Here is a 21,548-nt window from a genome sequence, read left to right on the forward strand (position 1 = left end):
TTGGGCCTGATTGGTCATAGTCCCATGTGTCATATTTATACATCAGTTACTCTAAGGCGCTGCACTGTGGGGATACTTGTTCCTGCTCTTAACTCTGTCTTTATTCTCAGGAATAACAACTCTGTATAGTGGATCAGTCACAAGGAGCTCTAAGAGGGCTGGCTCATAATAACAGACCATGGTTTTATTGTGACCCAGAGTGACCTTGGCTCTATGTGGATTTTTTTAATGGAATCATGATAAGTCATTGCAGGCTAATAGATTATTGCTGTGTTTATGGTCTTATTTATTTAACCTTTATTTAACCAGGCAAGTCAAATAAGGATTTACTATGAAGTGTTGAAACGTCAAATTGCACACACACGGACAGACACTTACATACAAATATGCTGTTTGATGGAATGACAGTTTGCTGTGAGAGGGCCCGGCCCTGGACTGACGCTGTGTGTGTTTAGGTCAGGTCCTGACCTCTCGCCTCATACTCTTTACCCCTGACCTTTAACCCCAGCCTGTCAGCTAGCAGACAGGAGCAGGAAGCTGACAGCTCCCCAAGCCCAGACTGACCTCTCAACCTTTGCACTACCAGACAGAGAGAGAGAAGAAGAACATGTCCTCTCCTCTCTGTGGTGTTTGTGGGTTTTATCTTCACTCACATACACACAACAGAGATATAGAGCCAACGGATAGGTTTTTCACTGACATCACCCAGGTGTCCATGCTCTATGTAACAGCTCTTTTGATACTCCAATTAGCTGTTGATTAGTATTTGAATTAATTGATTAAGCTAAAAATAATAAAAAATAAAAAAGATTCCGTTACTCAAGTCAATTCAAAAGACAATAGAATTCTATACAATTCTTAGTCATGTACTTTCCAATGGAATTTGTTGCCAACTGTTTATTTTTCGACACAGTGTTATTGATCAGTTGTTGCAGTAATGATCTTAATACATTCTCTGTGCGTTGGTCATAGGCAGACCTAAGGTGCATGACTGTGGCTGGCGATTTTGCTGATTTCTTTCATTTAAAATTGTGATTTTGCTTTTTGGCATTGAGAGTGGTGCTGCTCTCTGATCAAGAGGGCACTCGGAATCAAGCTTTCTCCTGGATTATGAGGGGGTGATACAAACTCCTGTCTCTCCTCTTTTCAGATAGAAGTCGTCTTCCGTGCAATGCACTAAACAAAGGAAACCTCCTGAAATCACACAGCACACCAGAGGGTCCCACTAACAGTGTGTGACAGCACAATAGATCTCTCTGTCCTCCCTCTCCTGCTGGGTTTCAGCATGTAAGGGGAGCAGGGGGTTTGCTCTAACCTTTGACCCCTATCACAGGGAGAGAAGCATGCTGGGCTGGGTTGTGGGTGGGTTTGATTGTGTGTATGTGAGTCTGACTGATAGTTTACCTGCTCCTAGTCGCAGGGTGAAAGTTCAAGGTAACTGAGCGATGACCTGTGTGTGTGTGTGTGTGTGTGTGTGTGTGTGCATGCGTGTGTGTGAGAGAAAGACAGAAAGACAGAGGAGAAAAATATAGAACCAGGCAATAGGATGGAAGAGTGTGAATATAGAACATAGAACAGAGCAATAGGCTGGAAGAGTCTGAATATAGAACATAGAACAGAGCAATAGGCTGGAAGAGGCTGAATATAGAACATAGAACCAGGCAATAGGCTGGAAGAGGCTGAATATAGAATCGAGAACCAGGCAATAGGCTGGAAGAGGCTGAATATAGAACATAGAACCAGGCAATAGGCTGGAAGAGGCTGAATATAGAACATAGAACCAGGCAATAGGCTGGAAGAGGCTGAATATAGAACAGAGAACCAGGCAATAGGCTGGAAGAGGCTGAATATAGAACAGAGAACCAGGCAATAGGCTGGAAGAGGCTGAATATAGAACAGAGAACCAGGCAATAGGCTGGAAGAGGCTGAATACAGAACAGAGAACCAGGCAATAGGCTGGAAGAGGCTGAATATAGAACATCCTGAACCTGAGCAGTAGATGTCAAACTGGGCCTGAGGGGATGAGGTGGGCTGCATTATGAACCCTAATGGTCTTCTAAGGACCCACTCACACACACACACACACACACACACACACACACACACACACACACACACACACACACACACACACACACACAGCAACCTGTTTTCTCAGAGAGAGCCCCATAGGGACATAGTTCCCACACCTCTGACTCTCAGACCCTATTAAACAACCTCCATATGTTACAATGTTATTTAGCCAGGCTTGCTCCCCTCCACAACTACTTGTATACCTGCTCATTCTTTATAAGGCCACTGTGTCCCTCCCGCAGTATGCAGGTGCCATGTATACAGAGGTGGACTGAGAGCCGTGTAAGATATGTTTTCATTCAGAGGCTGTGAGGGGAAGGCGAGCCATGGGCCACACATGATGTGTGTTTAGACTGTAATTGGAGTCCTTGGTCTTTGAATAAAACAAGCCTCTATTCTACTGCGGGTGATGCCTCGTCTATTATTCTCTACGTTTGTCAGCTTAACCTTTACTTGACCTTTTTGACTTCACATCATCGGAAACATGGTGTGGGTGTTGCCGCTTTGTCTTCACTTGGCAGATGGGCAGTGCTGCTAATCTCCTTCTTAATGTCTCTATCCTGGTCTCTTCTCAACCGTTAGACAGTTGAACAGGACACACTTCCTGCTCTCGCCAGGCCTCTCCTGCCCACAAATGGAATACAGCTCTCATTGCACAGGATTTATTGCAGTCACTAGTCTGACTCAGGATCACAGGTGTGTTTGTAGGGAAGTAGGGAGTTGAGTGCAGTTTTTCATATTCATAGATGTATGAAAACGATCCTGAAAATTGTATAGCCTTATGTTCTGGCGAAGATGTGTCTTTTGTAGATAACTAAACTGTATTCATATATTCTATGTACGCTGCTCAAAAAAATGAAGGGAACACTTAATTCACACATCCGATCTTGATGAGCGAAATATATAAAAGATGAAATTCTTTACTGAACATTGCGTGTTTCGTTGACAACAAAATGACATAACAACGGTCAATGGAAACCAAAATCACCAACCAATTGAGGGCTGGATTCAAACTCACAGTTAACAATGGAAATCACAGGCTGTTCCAACTTGTGTGAATTTCATCACGGCAACTCATAATGTGACTAACTTGTGTGTGTGGCCCCCACGTGCCTCTATGCACTCCCAACAACGTCTGGGCATGCTCCTGATGAGACGGTACATGGTGTCCTGGGGGATCTACTCCCAGACCTGGATCAGGGCATCAGGGAGCTCCTGTACAGTCTGTGATGCTGTTGGCAGCGTTGGATGCACCAATACATAACGTCCCAGAGGTTCTCAGTTGGATTCAGGTCTGGGGTAGTTGAGGTCCATGCAATGGAATGAATGCCTTCATCATCCAGGAACTGCCTAAACACTGGGCCACATGAGGCCCAGGGCTCACCTCACCAGCATAAGTTCTGACGATGGGTCTGAGGATTTCATCCCGGCACCTAACAGCAGTCAGGGTACCGATGGCAAGCACATGGAGGTCTGTGCGACCCTCCAAGGTTATGCCTCCCCAGACCATCACTGACCCACTGCCAAACCAGTCATACAGGATGATGTTGCAGGCAGCATAGCGTTCCCCGCGGCGCCTCCAGACTCTTTCACCTCTGTCATGTGTTCTCAGTGTGAACCTGCTCTCATCTACGAGAACAGGGTGCCAATGAAGGACCTGCAATTTCTGGGCTTCTCTGGTGAATGCCAGTCGAGCTGCATGGTGCTGGGCTGTGAGCACAGGTCCCAGTAGGGGATGTCAGGCCTTCATGCCACCCTCATGGAGTCTGTTTCTGACAGTTTGGTCAGAAACATGCACACCAGTATCCCGATGGAGGTCATTGTGTAGAGCTCTCGCAGTTCTCATCCTGTTTCTATTTACATAAAGGAGCAGATACTGGTCCTGCTGCTGGGTTGATGCCCTTCTATGGCCCTGTCCAGCTCTCCTCATGTAATGGCCCATCTCTTGGTTTCTCCTCCATGCTCTAGAGACTGTATTGGGAGACACAGCAAACCTTCTGAATGTGCCATCCTGGAGGAGCTGGACTACCTGTGCAACCTGAATGGGCTGTAGGTACCGCCTCATGCTTCCAGTAGTGACAAGGACACTAGCAAAATGCTTAAGTAGAGAATAATCAGTCAGGAAGGATAAGGCGAGAGCACTTGTCTGTGGCCACCACATGCAAAACCATTCCCTTTTAGGGGTTGTCTTGCTTTTGCCTGTTGTCACTTTAATTTGCACCAAAATAGGTGACATTGATTCGCATTTTTTGCTTATGCTTCCTAACTGGACAGATTTATATCCCTGACGTTTTATCGACTTGGTGTTATACTGTGACAATTACATGTTCCTTTAATTTTTTGAGCAGTGTAATATAAACAGGTCCAATCTGTATATGTGGGCCTGGAGTTTACACAGCAGTGCTGATGATTGGCCAAGAACACAATTATTTTGGTTCTGAACAAGCACATAGACAATATATTTGCTAGGTTGCATATTTAAGTTAGAAGGAGCCTATTAAGTTAGGTATTACATTCTTTCCTCGTCCCGCTCACGAATGACCTCTCAACCCTGCCCCGTTTGGTGTGGGGGCCTGTCTTTCTTAATTGAAACATCATGTCATTTTACATTGTCTATTGTTTAACCAGGTATTTCCTAATAAGTTCTACACAGAGACTCTAACCTGAAGTCTAATGACAGGTTGTTTGAACAAAGTTTCAAATGGAAAATTGTCCATTTGTCACAGCTCAAATGGAGTCAAAATGGACTACAAAGCAACACTGACCTGTGATGCAGTGTAAGGGAAGTGGTACTACTGCTTAGTGGGTCCTGTTGTACCGCAGTGGTATGGCAAAGCATTCACCCCCTCTGATTCTGTTTTTGTCGCTGAATGTTTTCCGATCTTTAACCTATAACTGATATTAAATAAAGGGAACCTGAGTGAATAAATGAAATCCGATTCGGATACTCCATTTATTTAATGATCCTTGTTTTCCCGACAGTGCCCTCCTGAGTTTTCCTCCTTAAATTCAGCAACTGGCTGGGTCCAATGACACGCTTCCTGTAGATGTTAATCAGTTTGTCACATTGTTGTGGAACTATCTGCCCCACAATTCTATGAAGAACAGCTTTAGCTCACTGACATTTGTATAATTTTAAGCACACCCACAGACACACGCACACACGCGCACACACAGACACACACGCTCACATTAACACACAAACACACACACACGTAAACGCACCCACGCACGCCCTCACACCGTGGAATAAACCAATAAGGTGTTAAAAATATGAATCCTGTAATTAGCTGAATATTCCTGCTGCTGGGTGCAGATGAATGGACTGTCACTCTAATGAAATACCCTGCCTGCTGAGTGAGGGAGGGGGACAGGGGGAGGAAACGAGGGAGGGGTGGGGGCGGGGGGGGGGGGCGACTCAACACAACTGTAACTCCACCCGTCTCTCGTTCCCTAGCTTTTCTTTCTCTTGTGGTTGTGTGTTCTGTTAGACGGAGCGGGTCTTGCGTTCTGAAGGAGTACAGTAGTGTGTGTGTGTGTGTCCGTGTGTGTTAAGGAAGACAGTGGGAGCAGCCGATCGTATCAGCCCATCAGCACAGTCTTGTCATAAATTACCTGCAGCTAACAAAGCGTGCTGCTGTAACCATTACACAGGCTGGCAAAGTCACCCCCGACCACAAGGGTACACACTTCTACTGGCTTAAAGCAGGGAGGGAGGAGGGGGACGAGATAAGCACAGACACAGAGATGGACACAGGCACAGCGACAGACACAGAGACAGACATGGACACAGAGACGGACACAGAGACAGACATGGACACAGAGACGGACACCGAGACAGACATGGATACAGAGACAGATATGGACACAGAGAGAGACACAGAGACAGACATGGACACAGAGACAGACATGGACACAGAGACGGACACAGGCACAGAGACAGATATGGACACAGAGATGGACACAGGCACAGCGACAGACACAGAGACAGACATGGACACAGAGACAGACATGGACACAGAGAGAGACACAGAGACAGACATGGACACAGAGACGGACACAGAGACAGACATGGACACAGAGACGGACACAGGCACAGAGACAGATATGGACACAGGCACAGCGACAGAGACAGACATGGACACATAGACGGACACAGACACAGACATGGACACAGAGACGGACACAGGCACAGCAACAGACACAGAGACAGGCAGGGACACAGAGACAGGCCGGGACACAGAGACAGACATGGACACAGAGACGGACACAGGCACAGAGACAGATATGGACACAGAGACGGACACAGGCACACCGACAGACACAGAGACAGAGACGGACACAGAGACAGACACAGGCACTGCGACAGACACAGAGACAGGCAGGGACACAGAGACAGACATGGACACAGAGACAGACATGGACACAGAGACGGACACAGGCACAGCGACAGACACAGAGACAGGCAGGGACACAGAGACGGACACAGGCACAGAGACAGATATGGACACAGAGACGGACACAGGCACAGCAACAGACACAGAGACAGAGACGGACACAGAGACAGACACAGGCACTGCGACAGACACAGAGACAGACATGGACACAGAGACGGACATGGACACAGGCACAGCGACAGACATGGACACAGAGACGGACACAGGCACAGAGTCAGACCTGGACATGGACATGGACACAGAGACAGACATGGACACAGAGACAGACATGGACATAGAGGTGGACACAGAGACAGACATGGACATGGAGATGGACACAGAGACAGGCATGGACACAGAGACAGACATGGACACAACGACAGTTATGGACACAGAGACAGACACAGAGAACTTGTAAAGGTCTGCATGCTTGACTTGATCGTAAAGCCAGTGTCAATATAGCGTATTCATATTGGGTTCCTCAACAGCCAGCTGGTATTTTCCTCACTATTGAAAGTTTAGAAAAAAGGTGAAAGATGGAGCCGTCGTTGTGACCCGGCACACCTGACGTTAACCAACCACAGTGGCAGGAGGTGGCCATTCACTACAGGAGCTAATTAACATTATCACCGTGGTAACAGTGACTACCTCACCAAGGCCACGCCAATATTGCATGTTGTCTTCTTGTCTCCTCATAGAATGCATTTGTTTTTAAGTTTAAATAGCCAATCATACAGTCAACTAGGCATCAATGTCATGTGATCACGTGGAGGGTTAACTGTCAATGTGATTGAATGGACTGGATGATGGACTGGATGACAGAGGATGTGATTTGGGAAGAGTAAGGTTCAGGTAGAAAACCTTCAGATAGTTCTATGCAGACATGACAGCTAGAATGTCATCCTATGACAACTGACTTATTATCACTTTGTAAATTACAGTAGCAATACACATGAGTATGGATGAACACACACACACACACACACACACACACACACGTCCAAAGGTCAGTGTTAGCAGCAGGACAAATGAGACTACACACAGCCATCTGGCCACGAAGAACACTCTCAGTTTCTTCTCCCCCCCCTCCTCTTTTCTCTATACCATTTACCTTAGTCTCACCCCTGCTCCTCCTCTTTTCTCTATACCATTTACCTTAGTCTCACCCCTGCTCCTCCTCTTTTCTCTATACCATTTACCTTAGTCTCACCCCTGCTCCTCCTCTTTTCTCTATACCATTTACCTTAGTCTCACCCCTGCTCCTCCTCTTTTCTCTATACCATTTACCTTAATCTCACCCCTGCTCCTCCTCTTTTCTCTATACCATATACCTTAGTCTCACCCCTGCTCCTCCTTTTTTCTCTATACCATTAACCTCATATTCAACCCTCCTCCCCCTCCTCCTCTTTTCTCTATAACATTTACCTTTATACTCACCCCTCCTCCCCCTCCTCTTTTCTATATACCATTTACCTTTATACTCACCCCTCCTCACCCTCCTCTTTTCTATATACTATTTACCTTTATACTCACCCCTCCCCCTCCCCCTCCTCTTTTCTCTATACCATTTACCTTTATACTCACCCCTCCTCCCCCTCCTCTTTTCTCTATACCATTTACCTTTATACTCACCCCTCGTCCTCCCCCTCCTCTTTTCTATATACCATTTACCTTTATACTCACCCCTCCTCACCCTCCTCTTTTCTATATACTATTTACCTTTATACTCACCCCTCCCCCTCCCCCTCCTCTTTTCTCTATACCATTTACCTTTATACTCACCCCTCCTCCCCCTCCTCTTTTCTCTATACCATTTACCTTTATACTCACCCCTCCCCCTCCCCCTCCTCTTTTCTCTATACCATTTACCTTTATACTCACCCCTCGTCCTCCCCCTCCTCTTTTCTCTATACCATTTACCTTTATACTCACCCCTCGTCCTCCCCCTCCTCTTTTCTCTATACCATTTACCTTTATACTCACCCCTCGTCCTCCCCCTCCTCTTTTCTCTATACCATTTATCTTTATACTCACCCCTCGTCCTCCCCCTCCTCTTTTCTCTATACCATTTACCTTTATACTCACCCCTCGTCCTCCCCCTCCTCTTTTCTCTATACCATTTACCTTTATACTCACCCCTCGTCCTCCCCCTCCTCTTTTCTCTATACCATTTACCTTACACTCACCCGTCTTCCTCCTTCCATCTCCTCCTCTTTTGTCTACACCATATACCTTAGTCTCCCCTTCCTCCCTTCTCTTCTCCTCTCCTCTGTCATTCACCACTTTCTTTTCCCCGTCTTTCTTATCCCCTTCCCTCTTCTTCCATTCTTCTCTGGCCAGCCCATGTAAGTCACAGGTGTAGAGTGTGTGTGTCTTTGAGAGAACCCCCTGGGCTGACACTAAAGGTGACCTGTGGTCCGTGACCTGTGAGGCCAACGTTATTAAAATGAATGTTGAGGACCGGCCTGGTCCTGACAGCAGTATAATTACGTGAACGAGCTGAACACCACTAAGTTATTCACACCACATTCAACCGGCCAACTGCATGGAGAGGGGTCAGCACTGACACACCCACACACACACACACACACACACACGCACACACACACAAGATTGGCAACTTACACCCACACAGAATCGTGTGAAAACACACGCGCACACAGACACGCTGGTACACGGGATAACACGTCCTTGGTCACCACAGTTACTTGAAGGGACTTATATCACTCTTTTTTCACATCCTTTTCCATTTAGCGTGTGTGTGTGTCTGTGTGTGTGTGTGTGTGTTCCTGAGAGGAGTGGTGGTAGACCATTTAACAGTAACTCTTTGGTGTCTGTGTTTTCTGGTGAATGCTACTCTAAATGCAAAGCTTTCTGCTTATCACTTAATCCCAACACCACGACACTTCACTTGACACACACACACACACACACACACACTGGACTGAAGTTGCTTTGAGTAACCGTGGTGACCAAGGGCACACTTCTTTCCTGGTAACAGACCTCTGGACACTCATAATGTTGCTGCTATTTTCTTTACTTGGGTGAGTGTGTGTGTGTGTGTGTGTGTGTGTGTAGTCCTGTGCGGAGCTGTGTGCAGTAATGCTTGCACTAGTTTCTCTCCTGTGGAAATGACACGTCCCTGCCAAATTAATATAATTACCAGCAGTTTAATGGACCAGAGCTGCCTCCTTATTTAAACCAGAACATCCCTTTGACGACCTCCAGCCATGAAACTACCGAGGGAGGGAGGGAGGAGGGAGGTGAGGGAGGGAGGGAGGTGAGGGACCATTTGCTGGTTGGGATGGAAGGAAGGGTGGGTGGGTGGGAAAGTTGAGAGGGAGGGAAGGAAGGAAGGATTGGAGGGAAGGAAGGAAGGAAGGATGGGATAAAGGGCGGGTGGGAGGGAGAGAGGGGAGGGTGGGACGGAGAGAGGGGAGGGTGGGACGGAGAGAGGGGAGGGTGGGACGGAGAGAGGGGAGGGTGGGACGGAGAGAGGGGAGGGTGGGAGGGAGAGAGGGGAGGGTGGGAGGGAGAGAGGGGAGGGTGGGAGGGAGAGAGGGCAGGGTGGGAGGGAGGACACTTAGCTATCACATTTAGTCTTGAAAGTGGAATGTATTATATCTATTATTTAAATAGATTCTTGTCATCCAAATAGCCAAATGATTTCCCTATTGTTGATGTAGAATAATTTCAATATCAATTCATATTCCATTATACAACTGTCATATTGTCCCTTGCTTGTTGGTCTGTCAGAATACATATTTGAACAATAAGTCTGTATCCCGACCATATTGTTGATCATTGTGGTTGTGTAATGCAAATGTCCCAGTCAGAAATAGAGCTGAACAGTCTTTATTCACCACTACAATGAGACACAGAAGGATCGTATTGTAACAGTGTGTTAAGATGCTTTGGCTTTCAGGATTTCTTGTCCGAAGACAATTCTATCCGAGAGATGAGAGGAGCGAGAAAGAGAGAGTGAGAGAGTGTGTGGAACAGAAGAGGGGGATGAAATGACAAGAGTGAAGAAGAGTCAGAAGGAGGCCCCATAAAGCCTTCAGTCCTGTTCATATTTAATGCAGCTGTTTTACAGTCCTCAATGCCCTCATGGTGCAACTCTACTGAGGTGGTTCTTTTCTCCCACTCAGACAGGGCCTTTTAAAATCTCCTCCCCTCTTTACAGCACCCCTTTAATGAAGAGCTGTCCAATAAGGCCTTTTATTGTCTTAGCATATGTTGCTTTTATTAGGGGACAATAATTAGCTGGAACCTATCACCACACTGGTGCTCTCATAGATAAAAGGAGTTAGTTTCCCCGTCCTGCCCAAGTCCTTCTCACTGCCATTGTTATCCACCTTGAGGGCTCTTCACTAAACACCCTCCTCTTCTCGGTTACCTATTCCACTCCTCTTCCTCTTGTCCTTCTTGTCTTCCTCCTGCTCCCGTCTATGTCCTCTTCCTCCTGTCCTCCTCATCTTTCTCCTCTTCACCTACTGCCATTCTTCCGCACTCTGTTTTCTCCTCTCCATCTTTACCTCCCGCCGTTCCCCAGACAAGCATATGTTCTCACCGCCTCCACAAACACCCACACAGACACACACATACTTGCAGAGATTGGACGTGATGAAGAGCTGAGTGTGGGGAACAGAGATTAGAGGTAAGGAAGAGTTGAATGTGGGGAACAGAGATTTGAGGTAAGGAAGAGCTGAGTGTGGTGAACAGAGATTAGAGGTAAGGAAGAGTTGAATGTGGGGAACAGAGATTAGAGGTAAGGAAGAGTTGAATGTGGGGAACAGAGATTTGAGGTAAGGAAGAGCTGAGTGTGGTGAACAGAGATTAGAGGTAAGGAAGAGTTGAATGTGGGGAACAGAGATTAGAGGTAAGGAAGAGTTGAATGTGGGGAACAGAGATTTGAGGTAAGGAAGAGCTGAGTGTGGGGAACAGAGATTAGAGGTAAGGAAGAGTTGAATGTGGGGAACAGAGATTAGAGGTAAGGAAGAGTTGAATGTGGGGAACAGAGATTACAGCTAAGGAAGAGCAGAGTGTGGTGAACAGAGATTAGAGGTAAGGAAGAGTTTAGTGTGGTGAACAGAGATTAGAGGTAAGGAAGAGCTGAGTGTGGTGAACAGAGATTACAGCTAAGGAAGAGCAGAGTGTGGTGAACAGAGATTAGAGGTAAGGAAGAGCAGAGTGTGTTGAACAGAGATTCGAGTTAAGGAAGAGTTGAATGTGGTGAACAGAGATTAGAGGTAAGGAAGAACAGAGTGTGGTGAACAGAGATTAGAGTTAAGGAAGAGTTTAGTGTGGTGAACAGATTAGAGGTAAGGAAGAGCAGAGTGTGGTGAACAGAGATTAGAGTTAAGGAAGAGTTTAGTGTGGAGGCAGGAGGAGAACACAGTTCGGATTAAATGACTGCATCTCTCTGCTGTATTGTTCAGATGATGAGATGTTGTTTTGGGTCAGGTCACAATTCCCTAATTTTGACTTCTACACCAGGTTTAGTATCTAAATACAGTTATATCAGAACGATTTCACAGAACATGTCAAATGAGTCAATACATTTATTTGCTATTCTCTTCCCTTTTACAAACTAGACACACATATTCACATTAAAAGTTCAACCTAAAATGCCTTTCATTTCTCGCACCTGTTTAATTGAATTATTGATCAACCGTATGATGATACATCCTCTCAGAAAAAGCTCAGTCTCGTCCTCACGTTCATAATTAGGGTCAGGAGACCAGAGATCACTATTCAAAAGTGAGATAAGTTTATTAAAGCAGAGAGGCAGACGAAAACATTTGAACACACTGCTTGTTTAACCCGAATGCTAGGACCAAGGGGAATTTCAAACCACTTGATGTACAATGCTCGCACTGAACATTGTCACATAAACATAATTGTGTTAATGCTTGTGAAATAATGTTTTTAAATGCAAATGTAATTTGTAAAATGCTAGTTTGTCGTTTCAGAACTAGTTTTTGTACATGAAATGATATGCTGTAATGCAATGGGCCTATTAAATGTAGATGGGAATTAAATAGTCATTCATATGAAGATGTTACCACCCTGCGAGGCACAGTAGTGTACTAGTGCCCATGAACTGGCCCTCTGCCTCAGCTCTGGGAGCAAACTTGTGTCAAACTTCGCTTCTTACGCCTGTTTTGTGTACAAGTTGCTATCAGCCGTATTATCCTCTCTCCTTTCTCAAAAGTGTCTTGAGTCAAGTTAGCTTACTCCCCATTGGATGCGCATGCAGCTTGTCCAGAGTAGAGACACATTTCACACTAAATACTGAACTTAACAAAAATTGTAGTACCGAACCGTTTCTTTTCTTACTATCAAAAAGTAAGAACATTTCAGTATACTGTGCAACACTAGTCTCTATCCTGTACATAGCGTTGCTCCGATGTAGAGATGTGAAATAGACCACCCAAGGCCCTGTTATTACCCAGCAGGCCTAGGGGCTAATGACGGCTCTTTACTAGAGTGGAATACAAGAATACAGTGATAAGGATGGCTGCGCTTATGTGTTTGTGCGCTGAGGTGATGGAGGGACTGTGGAGTATAGAGGCGGGCCGCTGAGCTGTTTTTAGAGGTGTGTTGGTGTGTTTATGGTGTTAATCTCTTGCCCCACGGTTCATCGCTCCCGCTGAATGGAGGGCTTGGCTGTTTATCTGACTGGACCGTGTTACCCAGGATTTCCCTCACAGCTGGACCTGGCATGCTTAGATGGGCTGTCGGTTTGCAGAGGCTAGCGCCACTGAGGGCTACTGTAAACACACACACACACACACTCTGTCTCCCTCTCTCGCTCTCTCTGTCTCTGTCTCTCTCTTACCCAAACACTGGCCAGAGACTACAAACAAGGAGAGACCTCAAGCAACATGATCTTGTTACAATGATAATTTATTAAATGTAAAATATCTTTAGCACAGATTAAAAATCCGACACTTCCATCTATTGTGAACGCCATGGGGTTGAAAATAAACATTCCTAAAGTATTAGCAAAAACACAGAGTCCCGTTGGAGTCCCATCTTCTTCGTCATGGCATACAGATAGACTTCTACAGGCAGGGCCCCGGGAGCCAGGCAGGGTTGTACGGCCCCCAGCTGTCTTCACTCATCACTCTGTCATGGATGTTGATCTATAGCCTGCCCGTCCTGGAGCCCTAAAACAGAACAATTTCTGACCACAATCCATTCAAGCAGGGTCTGCTTTAGAAACAAGGTATAATGACCCCTCTCTGCTGTGCCTCAACCCTTCAGTCTGTAGGACAGCTGAACAGAACCTCAACTAGAAGCACGGTAAGAATGACGGTTAAAGGAACAGGATAACCAGACTGTGAGATGTTAGACCTGATCCAGGATGGCATAGGATCGACTAACATTGGTTCTTTTTCATATACATCTTTTCTGGGTTTTTTTTCTTCTTCATAGTTGATTTTCAGCACATGCCATACGAGAAGTTTGGGATTATAAAAGTACCTGAAAGAAGTGCTAGAGGATCAGCATGCATAGCTGTTTGGTATTTACATGTCCTTATGTACACGACAGCACAAGATGGGCTGGGCCAAAAACAGACTGTTCTACAGTACTGGGTGTATGTACAGGTCAGGGGTCAGGGTTCAATGATATAACTATGGCTGGGTTAAAAAACACATGCGTGTGATCAGAGACAACTCGGGTGACAGAGCACCACCATGATTAGGCAGAAAGGAACACCTTCAACATGACATTTTACCCTATGCTAAGTCATAGAACAATGCATCTTATATTACTGGTATACTGTACAAACCCAGAGTGACTGGAGATGATTAGGGTTCACCACACTTACATGTTATACTATGAAGACAACACCAAACACCTTCGAGATACAGCAGTATACCGATTCAACATCAATACCTCCCCGTTCTCTCACCTTGCTTTTCAATAAGCTGAAGAGTGGCTGTTTAACAGTGAAATATTGCGGACTTCTTTCTAAAGTACATATTCACTATTTTCATTATGTTGAAAATTGTACATATTCATTATTTTCATTACGTTGAAAATTGTACATATTCATTATTTTCATTACGTTGAAAATTGGAAGACATTAAAGTGTTCTGGGACCAGTTTATAGAGCAGTGATGGTTCAGGCCAGATAGGGTCAGGTTATTGCTGCTAATCTGGGGCCTGTTTATTGCAGCTCTTACAACGTTGAGATTATGTTCATGCAGAGGTTCATGTTCTCTATATGTAAATGGTCTGTAGGAGAGCTAGTTGTCTCGGGCAACTTTGGCCTGTCACATTTCTAATATATTGCTAAAGTGATGGTAGACGTTCTTGTTTTGCGCTCCCTGTTATTTATGGTGAGGAGTGTGAGGTTTCAGGGACAGTTGCTGTGGTGTTCACTCCTCTAACCAGTTACGTCTGCCTGGAACATACCAACCCCATGAAAACCATCATTTATCTCCGTCAACTCTGTAAAATGATGTATTGTAGAATCAGAATCACCATTGACATTGACAAGATACTAGTAGACAAAAACAAAGAGCAATTGGCCGGTCAACACTTAAACAGTTATCCATCGATAATTTACATGATTATACAACATCTGCCCGGTAACCTTTCACCTCAGGAGGGACGGAGGGCGCGTTTGTGTCTGTGAGAGAGAGAGAGAGAGTTCGGAGTCGTCTGTGCGAGGGCATGAATCAGACAGCTCTTGTGTTAGTGTGTGTGGTGTGATAGCATGCCTGTGGGCGTGCCTATCCCCCTGCTCCTAAAGCCTGTGTGATAGATAGTGGTTGTAGGTGGTTCAGCATGTCTGATCTCATCAGTCTTATCTCTTACAGAGGTCACCAAGTCAAGTAGCTAAACACCAAGATAACCCACCACCCGCCCCCTCTCTCTGCTTGGTACACAGTTTCCCTCAGAGCACACAGTCCACAGCTGCCCGGTGAAGCTGATCAGTGGGAGTGTCCTTTTTTTGACACTTTCAGATCAGCTGGAATTTTTTTCAACATATTGATTACCTGCCTTTACTTCAAAAAAAAACTTTGAAAAGGATTAGTCTGGAATATGTTCCGTCTTAAATTAGTTTGCGTGTACGTTTTAAAGCAGATACCTTACAGGGGAATGAGTTAGTTAAATGAACTGCCTCCCTGCTTTTGAAGTTTGTATGTGTGGGTTTGGGTCTGTCTCCTAGACACTGAGTGACATTTGAAAGCCTTTGATATGGCAGTCCTGTGAGAGGTATATAGTTATCAGTGTACTGGCAGGAAGGGAAACAGCAGAGAGATGCAGTCATTTCATCTGCTTTTTCTAACATCCTCAATCTGCTTCTGCCAACACCGAGAAAGAAGTCTGTTTAGTGCGTCTGTATTTCTCAATGAGAGTGTACATCTGTGAATTTCTGCACTTTATTCCAAGAATGTTTGTATATATCTATGTGAAAGTGTATATTTCTAGATCCTAATGAGTGTCAACGTGCGTGTCGGAGTACATTTGTCATATTCCTGTATGTGTGTCTTCTGGTGTTAGTCTCTGCCAGATTGGCCTGCTGACGCTAAATGAGCCTCAGTGAGACTGGGCCTTTGAAGTGTGCGTGTAAATGAATGTGTGTGTGTTTGTGTGCGACTGTAGAACTGCTCCTGCCAGTGCACTGTACTAAACTGTGCCTTGCTTTGCTCTCTGTCATCAGTGCTCTCCTCAGTTTGTTGTGCAGATAAAGAGCAGCGAGAACTATTTCATGTGCCTGTTCTATAGAAGTCAGCTTCAGCCCAGAGTCTCTCTTCTCGCCACGTCACAGCAGCTTTTAGCTTGCAGTGGGGCTACATGAAAGATCCCTCTGAGCGCCTGACTTCTGGCTGTAATTCTCTCTGACGTCTGTTTCAAACGTTGTAGAATCTCTTTGCCCTCTCTGTTTCCCTCCCTCTCGCTCTCTCTCTTCCTCTCCGTCTCTGTCCCTCTCTCCGCTCCTAATTACCGACTGTGAGTGTGGGTGCTGCACTAGTGAGGCACGTCTCAGAGCACCCCCATATACTGGATGTGAGATGTTTAACTGGGAAATACAGCCGCTTCCCGATCAATTAGGGTGTGTAGGATAGAGAAGGTTGTCTGCTTTTTAGAAACAGAAGAGAGGCTTGGTCGGTTGGCAGTCGGGATGGCAAATGCGTGCATGCATCTATATAGTGTGTTTGTGTGTTTTTGAAAAAAAGTCCCTTTTCTTTTCACTTGGGTGACTCTTAGGGGAGTAGAGTGGCAAACCTCTGAGTAAACTCTTCTCCACCCCTCCGACAGACTTTCCACATGAAGCTCCAGATGATATGAACATACAGATAAACTGTACAATCTCAATCTACATACTGCATGTCCTCTGGCTGTCCACTCTTTCCTTCCCTGTTCATGACACTGCAGGTCACGTTCTCTGTCCACAAAACAGCCCTCAAGGTGGCCAAAGAGCCAAAACACATAAACTAAACATTACTGCTGTAAAGATTGCAAGTGCAACACTTTTTGGTGATTTTATTTCTGTATGAACAATCGCCACCTTCCATTCATTTGAATGTGTTTTCGCGGAGGTCTGTGCTGTTTTGTGGACACGGTTTTTGGATTTTTCACATTTACTTCAGCATGCACTCTGTGGAAAGTCATCAGTCCTGAACACACACAATATAGAAATAAATAAATATATAGGTAGAAATATGTATACAGGGCCATCGTCCCAATGGTAATACGGCCTGTTGAGTCTCTCTTTAGGTCTCTCTCCATTAGTATGCAGTTGGTTCTCTGTCAGGTACAGAAGCTCTGGGGTCATGCAGGAAAGATGCGAGGGTTGCTGAGTCCAGGTGTGTGAGTGTCAGAACTCTGGTGGAAGTCCTGGCAAGATGTCTTTAAGGTGGAGGGAACTGATTTGTGTGTGTGTGTGTGTGTGTGTGCGCGTGTGCTTGACTGTCCACTCTTCACACACAGATTCTGTTGACGTTGCTCGGTGCTGCCCTGTCTCTGTCCTCCATGTCGACTGGTGTCTCTGTCTCTGTCCACAGCAACAGGGGGCGGCCACGGTGGTGTACTGTGCCGTGGCTCCAGAGCTGCAGGGCCTGGGAGGGATGTACTTCAACAACTGTTTCCGCTGCCTGCCCTCACCCCAGGCCGAGGACCAGGCCGCGGCATCCAGCCTGTGGGAGCTTAGTGAACGCCTGGTCTCAGACAGACCAACGGGCCTACAGGCCCTCTGATGAACTCGACAACTGACTGGCAGCAGCCTATCAGGGCTGGAGGGATTAGCCAATCAGGAACAAAGGGGGAGGGTGAAAGTGGGTATGAAAACAAACTTTTTTTTTTTTTAAAGCTGCCAAACCATTGAACTGGAACTGTCATTTCACTTAGGAGAGGAATATAAATGTGCAAAAACACAAGGGGTATCTTCTAGCTACACTGCGGAGAGGTGAGTTGGAGAGGAGAGCGTTCAGAACGGTGGGGCTTTAACACTGAAGCCTGTGTTCTTCAGTACATTAGGCTGCCACCTCTCCTGTGTCCAGTCTCTTCCTGTCTAGATCTACTCTACAGAGACATAATCTGTTCTAGTTTAGATGAATGGGTTAGGAGGAATATGCAGATATGGCTGATACCTATGTACAGAACATGTTACAGGTATGGTTTCATACAGACCAGTAGTTTATATCAGGCCCTATTCCCTTACTGTACATTATTAACATTGCCACCATTTCGCCTATGTGCTAAATGGGACTTATGTCATCACTCCTTTCCTCAACAGTTAAAGACCTCCTGCCTACATATATCACATAGAATACTCTACAAAATGCTATTTACAATGAGGAGGACTGTCTTTGTCATGATGTTGGGTCAGAATTACGTCCGTTAATACCGCTGATGTCAGAGGAACAGGGAATCCAGGAGGTGTAGTAGCTGATCAAATATTAACTCTTTTCCTTGGGTTTTTCATTTTCTCGCAATCTCTTTGTGTGTATTATCGTGTCACTTGCTCTGGAAGGTTTGGAGGCATTTAGTGGACGTTGTGCTTTGTGGCAGTCATTCATAAGACATCAGCATTCTTCTGTCATGGATTCTGGAAGGAAAAAGAGAGTCATAATAAAGATGGGTTCTTCTACTATTTGTCCTAATAATTTCACTTCTCACACTCACGCACAGTTGACAGGATCCTATATGCAGGAAATAAAACACACATGTCCTATATGATTTAAAACAAGGTCCTATACCAAGATATCTGAATTTAAATGGCATATAGGATTTAAAAGTGCACTGAAGGTGGGCAGATTCAGTCTATGATACACCCAAATCACTCTTTGACCCGGAACTACTCTATTCGCCCCTCTCCTAGGAAACAATGCAGGGACAAGGAGTAATCGACGCATTGACCAACCAATCACATGGCTGACTAGCATCATTCTCACGCCTGGTTAGTCAGCTGAATCGGTGCCTGTAAGAGTCTGTCTCACTATTAAACAAACACCGCCTGGTTCCCTGCTCAGAGTTTTTACAGTGGGAAGGAAAGGCCCCGTCCTGCTACGGCTCTCATCTGTTCTCTTGTTATACGTTGCCTACTGTAGCCTTGAGCAAGCATGTCACTGTTCCATGACACACCGTCTCAAGAGATGTGTAGATGTCCCCAGAATGGCCCCCCTGCCCCCGCAGGACTGAAAAGTCCTACCACAACACAGCTTCGCGAATATTTTTAGATTTTTTTTTAGATTTTTTTTTTTTTACTGTTTTTAGGTTTGTGGATTTCTATGAGTCGTCCTCCCTAGCCTGTGGCTGTGTGTTCTGGGGTCATGAAAAGACCGGCTGCTCCTCAACACACTGTCCTGAGGAGGTGGGAGAGGAGGTTCCGTAAAACCCCTTCTGTGGCCTCTAGGGGCAGTAGTGCCACAGCTGGGCCCATAGAGAAGGTTAGAGACCTCCAGTTGCAATGGTGCTACAGCTGGGCCCATAGAGAAGGTAAGAGACCTCCAGTTGCAGTGGTGCTACAGCTGGGCCCATTGAGAGTTAGGCCTGCAGTGGTCATCTTAATATTTTCTGACTTTTAACTTAATTGGCTGATCCTTCCCAATGACCCAGTTGGAGTCAATATTATTCCCCTGCTTCACAGTTTTTCACAATCACTAACAAACAAAAACTGATACAATGAACAATATACATAGAATAATTTAGCAAAGTTCCAGAAGGGAGACCATTTACCCCAAACTATAACCACTTTTTTCACACACATTTCATTAAAACTTTTTTTTTTACATATACACAACTGTCTTTGTACAGCAAAAATGTCACCATGTTCACCATATTGAACGGTAATGTAGAAAACCCTGCCATTCAATATACTAAACTCATATCCTGGAAATTCTAACACTCTTAACACACAGGTCTTGCGGTATAAATACTAACAAGCTTGATTATTTAACAGTCGAGATGTTGGCCTGAATAAAAAGGCCCTTTTTCTTCCACTTTTTCTTTTTGTAGAATTGAAAGAGACAAGTTGATGCTGGTAGACCATCCTTAATGTCTGAGGCCCAGGAACTAGTCATTGTGAACATGGTTATTGAAAACAACCTTATATGTTTAGAAAAATCGAGTTAAGAAAAATATATCTTACACTGGTACCCAGAATGTCAGAAAATATATCCTGATTAGGTAAAAATCTCTGAACACAGGCAGCTGAGGGAGTTAAAGTTTTGGTGAATTACCAAAGTTTTGGTGAATTACAGTTTTGTACATTTCCGTATACCCTCTAAACATAATTTATGGGGAAATTCTAGAACAGCTTATTGATTCATTAATTCCTTTTGTAATAGTGTTTTGAATTTCTCTCAGCAGTGTGCAATGGGTATTCTGTGCCAACACTGGGTTTTAATCGATATGGTGTTAGTCTTTAGAAGTGTGTTTACAGTTTAAAAAAGTAGAAGACATACAGGAAATATATGTAAATATAGACATAGATTGAGGACAGACAAACAGGAAATCCTTCTGAATGGGCATTGCTGCTGTGGGAATTTCATAGTGTATGTTTTTACTTTATACTGTCCTTGTGGGGACCAAAGCAGAAAAAAATTAAATAAACGGTTAGGGTAGAAGTTATATTTGGGTTAGTGGTTAGGTTAAAGGTTCATTAAGATAGTGTTTTTGCAGGTTGTAAATCGAGGAAAATGATTCATTGTGAAAGTAGGTGTAGGAGTTAGGGTTATGTTAAATTTAGGTTAAGGTTGGGGTAAGCTTTAGAGTTAGTTGTCATGGAATATATAAATATTTTTATGATAATAATTGCTGGTCCTCACTTTGAAAGTAAAAGTATTGTGTGTCTGTGTGTGTGTGTGTGTGTGTGTGTACAGTATTTATATAAATGTATGTTCTGGCTGTAGAGGAAGATTCCTGCCTGGCTTTCATGCCAAGTCTTATCGATCTGGCCCTATCGGAATCATCTGATAGTTAATCAATACTTAACACTTCCTCCCAGTGTTCAGAGAAAAGAGGATAGAGGAGACCAATCGCCTTTCAGAGGAGGAACACCTAGCTCCTTTGATCCACAACTCTCTCCCTCTCTCTACCACCTTTCTCTCTCCATCTCTTTCTCTCTCCATCTCTCTCTCTCCATCTCTTACTCTCTCCATCTCTCTCTCCATCTCTTACTCTCTCCATCTCTTTCTCTCTCTACTAATCTTTCTCTTACTGTCTCTATCTCTACCTGGATCTATCTCTATCTGCATCTCCCTCTAACTCTATTCAGTGTCTGTCTGTCTACCTCTACTTACTCTCTTTTTCTCTACCTGTCTATCTCCCACTCTAATTACTGTCTCTATCCCTCTACCTGTCTGTCTCTTTATCCCCCTCTAATTGTCTTTCTCCCCCTCTACTTAACGTCTCTCTCTACCTGTCTTTCTCCCCCTCTACTTACCATCTCTCTCTACCTGTCTTTCTCCCCCTCTACTTACCATCTCTCTCTACCTGTCTTTCTCCTCCTCTACTTACCATCTCTCTCTACCTGTCTTTCTCCCCCTCTACTTACCATCTCTCTCTACCTGT

The 21,548-nt window shown here is 45.0% G+C and overlaps 2 protein-coding genes across 4 annotated transcripts in view; one reads left to right on the forward strand and one right to left on the reverse strand.

The window, feature by feature from the left end:
- The window catches only part of wwox (WW domain containing oxidoreductase), a 155,682-nt gene extending 137,058 nt beyond the window's left edge, over positions 1-18,624 (forward strand). Inside the window, exon 10 of one of the 3 annotated variants that reach the window (XR_003777465.2) lies at positions 17,540-17,557. Coding sequence is in view for 2 of the 3 variants with exons in the window: in XM_013138927.3 (XP_012994381.1) it covers positions 17,540-17,731 (192 nt within the window). In the remaining variant the exon portion in view is untranslated. Of the gene's footprint in view, positions 1-1,150; positions 1,219-17,539 lie in introns of those variants that run through there. The other 2 variants (XM_013138927.3, XM_020040428.2) reach the window with 2 other exon arrangements.
- LOC105022181 (transcription factor Maf) overlaps positions 13,404-21,548 on the reverse strand; it is a 54,022-nt gene continuing 45,877 nt past the window's right edge. Inside the window, exon 3 of the mRNA XM_010890380.3 lies at positions 13,404-18,582. The gene's annotated coding sequence lies outside the window, so the exon portion shown is untranslated. The remainder of the gene's footprint in view (positions 18,583-21,548) is intronic.

This window comes from Esox lucius, chromosome 19, assembly GCF_011004845.1.
Source record: "Esox lucius isolate fEsoLuc1 chromosome 19, fEsoLuc1.pri, whole genome shotgun sequence".
Taxonomy (NCBI): Eukaryota; Metazoa; Chordata; class Actinopteri; order Esociformes; family Esocidae; genus Esox; species Esox lucius.